The following is a 5,000-nucleotide window of genomic DNA, read 5'->3' on the forward strand; positions in this document are numbered from 1 at the left end:
CTAAACACTGAGACCCACCTCATCACTGAGGCCCACCTAAACACTGAGACCCACCTCAACATTGAGACCCACCTCATCACTGAGACCCACCTCAACACTGAGACCCACCTCAACACTGAGACCCACCTCAACACTGAGACCCACCTCAACACTGAGACCCACCTCATCACTGAGACCCACCTCAACACTGAGACCCACCTAAACACTGAGACCCACCTCATCACTGAGACCCACCTAAACACTGAGACCCACCTCATCACTGAGACCCACCTCAACACTGAGACACATCTCAACATTGAGACCCACCTCATCACTGAGACCCACCTCAACACTGAGACCCACCTCAACACTGAGACTCACCTCATTCCTGAGACCCAGCTCATCACTGAGACCCACCTCATCACTGAGACACACCTCAACACTGAGACACACCTCATTCCTGAGACCCAGCTCATCACTGAGACCCACCTCATCACTGAGACACACCTCATCACTGAGACCCACCTCAACACTGAGACCCACCTCAACACTGATACCACCTCAACACTGAGATCCACCTCAACACTGACACCCACCTCAACACTGAGATCCACCTCAACACTTAGACCCACCTCAACACTGAGACACACCTCATTCCTGAGACCCAGCTTAACACTGAGACCCACCTCATCCCTAAGACCCACCTCATTCCTGAGACCCTCTAGGGAGTTGTTTTCTATCCACCGTGCTTCTATATCTGCATTGCTTGCTGTTTGGGGTTTAGGCTGAGTTTCTGTACAGCACTTTGTGACATCGGCTGATGTAAAAAGGGCTTTATAAATCCATGTGATATTGATTGATAGATGTGTGTGTGTGTGTGTGTGTGTGTGTGTGTGTGTGTGTGTGTGTGTGTGTGTGTGTGTGTGTGGTGTGTGTGTGTGTGTGTGTGTCTGTGTCTGTGTCGTGTGTGTGTGTGTGTGTGTGTGTGTGTGTGTGTGTGTGTGTGTGTGTGTGTGTGTTGGGAAAGAGGCTCAGGAAGAATATGCAGCCCCCTGACCTAACGGAGGAGAGAGGGATGAGAGGGGGAAGACAAGAAAGAGGACAGAGATGAGGAGAGCGGATAGAGAGGGATGAGAGGGGGAAGACAAGAAAGAGGACAGAGATGAGGAGAGCGGATAGAGAGGGACGAGAGGGGGAAGACAAGAAAGAGGACAGAGATGATGAGAGCGGATAGAGAGGGACGAGAGGGGGAAGACAAGAAAGAGGACAGAGATGAGGAGAGCGGATAGAGAGGGACGAGAGGGGGAAGACAAGAAAGAGGACAGAGATGAGGAGAGCGGATAGAGAGGGATGAGAGGGGGAAGACAAGAAAGAGGACAGAGATGAGGAGAGCGGATAGAGAGGGACGAGAGGGGGAAGACAAGAAAGAGGACAGAGATGAGGAGAGCGGATAGAGAGGGACGAGAGGGGGAAGACAAGAAAGAGGACAGAGATGAGGAGAGCGGATAGAGAGGGACGAGAGGGGGAAGACAAGAAAGAGGACAGAGATGAGGAGAGCGGATAGAGAGGGACGAGAGGGGGAAGACAAGAAAGAGGACAGAGATGAGGAGAGCGGATAGAGAGGAATGAGGGTTAAATAAATCGATCAGAGGAGGACAATGAGACGCTGCTTGGAGATGAGAGAGGAAGAATAAAGAGAGAAGGGAATAAGACATTTCATTTATTTTATTAACCTGGAAGCGGCGCATGTCCCGTGGGTTCCCTGCATTCTTCAGACAGTTCTGGTTGCATTTCAGGAAAAACTTCAGGAAGAACCTACAGAACACACAGAAGGAGGAATAGTCAGACAGACAGACAGACAGACAGACAGACAGACAGACAGACAGACAGACAGACAGACAGACAGACAGACAGACAGACAGACAGACAGACAGACAGACAGACAGACAGACAGACAGACAGACAGACAGACAGACAGACAGACTCTCTGTGACAGGTGTCTAGTGCTGTGGGATTTAAATCTCTCATAACCATCTAGCTACATAAAACGATTGTATTGTGATGTCACCATTTCTATCACCATTGTGCAGCAGTGCAGTTTGTAAACACATGTTGTCTATGTCATTACAGCTTGTAAACACTCGTTATCTATGTCATTACAGTTTGTAAACACATGTTATCTATGTCATTACAGTTTGTAAACACTCGTTGTCTATGTCATTACAGTTTGTAAACACACTTTATCTATGTCATTACAGTTTGTAAACACACGTTATCTATGTCATTACAGTTTGTAAACACTCGTTGTCTGTCATTACAGTTTGTAAACACACTTTATCTATGTCATTACAGTTTGTAAACACACGTTATCTATGTCATTACAGTTTGTAAACACTCGTTGTCTGTCATTACAGTTTGTAAACACACGTTATCTATGTCATTACAGTTTGTAAACACTCGTTGTCTGTCATTACAGTTTGTAAACACTCGTTGTCTATGTCATTACAGTTTGTAAACACTCGTTGTCTGTCATTACAGTTTGTAAACACTCGTTGTCTGTCATTACAGTTTGTAAACACACGTTATCTATGTCATTACAGTTTGTAAACACTCGTTGTCTGTCATTACAGTTTGTAAACACACGTTATCTATGTCATTACAGTTTGTAAACACTCGTTGTCTGTCATTACAGTTTGTAAACACTCGTTGTCTGTCATTACAGTTTGTAAACACTCGTTGTCTATGTCATTACAGTTTGTAAACACTCGTTGTCTGTCATTACAGTTTGTAAACACTCGTTGTCTATGTCATTACAGTTTGTAAACACTCGTTGTCTATGTCATTACAGTTTGTAAACACTCGTTGTCTATGTCATTACAGTTTGTAAACACTCGTTGTCTGTCATTACAGTTTGTAAACACTCGTTGTCTGTCATTACAGTTTGTAAACACTCGTTGTCTATGTCATTACAGTTTGTAAACACACGTTATCTATGTCATTACAGTTTGTAAACACTCGTTGTCTGTCATTACAGTTTGTAAACACTCGTTGTCTGTCATTACAGTTTGTAAACACTCGTTGTCTATGTCATTACAGTTTGTAAACACTCGTTGTCTGTCATTACAGTTTGTAAACACTCGTTGTCTATGTCATTACAGTTTGTAAACACTCGTTGTCTGTCATTACAGTTTGTAAACACTCGTTGTCTATGTCATTACAGTTTTGTCGGTGACCAAATCGTGTACCACAGTGTATTTGTTTGTGCTGTCAACAGCTCGTCACCAAGCGGTGAGACCCATGAAGGTCACGGACACAGGATTCCCCGGTCCATGAACTTTCAGCCTCCTGAAATGTCCACATAGCCTCACACACACGGAGGACACACTACACACACACGCACGCGCACGCACACAGACACAGCAACAGGCAGAGTGGTGAAATGTGGAGCAGGTCCATCTGTCGCTGGGCAGAGACGGGTTTGACAGCCCACTGATCCACAGCCTTATGTGGCCATGTCTCACAGAGAAGGTCACTGGGGACCAGCCACACTGCTGCTGAGAACGACACACACACACACACACACACACACACACACACACACACACACACACACACACACACACACACACACACACACACACGCACACAGTGACATTCTTCAAAATAATAGCCATGGATTCTCATGTTAACAGTCTCTCCCACACAGATGGGTACTAAACCCACAAACAGTGCTTCAGCTGGCCAGCCTGGCATAGGGCCGGACACACACACACACACACACACTGGGATAGGTGGTGTGTGTAAATGTCAACACATTCCAGTGGACTAGGGGAAATGACCTGGTGGCTGACAGCATGGCCCAACCAGCCAAATGATGTCTGCACAACAGGAGGACGCAGATAAATGAACACATTGATATTATCACACGTCCAGACCACAGGATCAATGTGATATTCCACCTCACACTCAATAACATACAATAATATGCCTTTTAGCAGACACTTTTATCCAAAGCCACTTACAGTCACGCGTGAGTACATGTACATACAAGGGTGGCCCCAGGAATCAAACCCACAATCCTGGCATTGCAAGTGCCATGCTCTGCCAACTGAGCCACACGGGACCACAATGTGCTATAAGCATAGATTCATAGACCTAATTAGTCCACTACTGCTCTCTAGTTATACACCTCCTTCTCATCTTCTCATCTTCTCTCTAGTTCTCATCTTCTCTCTAGTTCTCATCTTCTCTCTAGTTCTCATCTTCTCTCTAGTTCTATATCTCCTTCTCAAAAGGATATAGATGTACGATTGTAAAGTGGTTGTTCCACTGGATATCATAAGGTGAATGCACCAATTTGTAAGTCGCTCTGGATAAGAGCGTCTGCTAAATGACGTAAATGTAAATGTCATCTTCTCTCTAGTTCTCATCTTCTCTCTAGTTCTCATCTTCTCTCTAGTTCTCATCTTCTCTCTAGTTCTCATCTTCTCTCTAGTTCTCATCTTCTCTCTAGTTCTATATCTCCTTCTCATCTTCTCTCTAGTTCTCATCTTCTCTCTAGTTCTATATCTCCTTCTCATCTTCTCTCTAGTTCTCATCTTCTCTCTAGTTCTATATCTCCTTCTCATCTTCTCTCTAGTTCTGTACCTCCTTCTCATCTTCTCTCTAGTTCTCATCTTCTCTCTAGTTCTATATCTCCTTCTCATCTTCTCTCTAGTTCTCATCTTCTCTCTAGTTCTCATCTTCTCTCTAGTTCTATATCTCCTTCTCATCTTCTCTCTAGTTCTCATCTTCTCTCTAGTTCTCATCTTCTCTCTAGTTCTCATCTTCTCTCTAGTTCTATATCTCCTTCTCATCTTCTCTCTAGTTCTCATCTTCTCTCTAGTTCTATATCTCCTTCTCATCTTCTCTCTAGTTCTCATCTTCTCTCTAGTTCTATATCTCATCTTCTCTCTAGTTCTCATCTTCTCTCTAGTTCTCATCTTCTCTCTAGTTCTCTACCTCCTTCTCATCTTCTCATC

General features: G+C 44.6%; 1 protein-coding gene across 5 annotated transcripts in view; it reads right to left on the reverse strand.

Annotated features, from left to right (window-relative positions):
• Nucleotides 1–5,000, reverse strand: part of LOC106603880 (transcription factor COE1-A) — a 359,109-nt gene that overhangs the window by 125,175 nt on the left and 228,934 nt on the right. For all 5 annotated transcript variants that reach the window (XM_082974761.1, XM_045717374.2, XM_045717370.2 and 2 more), the window contains exon 7: nucleotides 1,713–1,794. In XM_082974761.1, coding sequence (XP_082830887.1) covers nucleotides 1,713–1,794 — 82 coding nt within the window. The remainder of the gene's footprint in view (nucleotides 1–1,712; nucleotides 1,795–5,000) is intronic.

This window comes from Salmo salar, chromosome 04 (genome assembly GCF_965601325.2).
Source record: "Salmo salar chromosome 04, fSalSal1, whole genome shotgun sequence".
Lineage (NCBI taxonomy): Eukaryota > Metazoa > Chordata > Actinopteri > Salmoniformes > Salmonidae > Salmo > Salmo salar.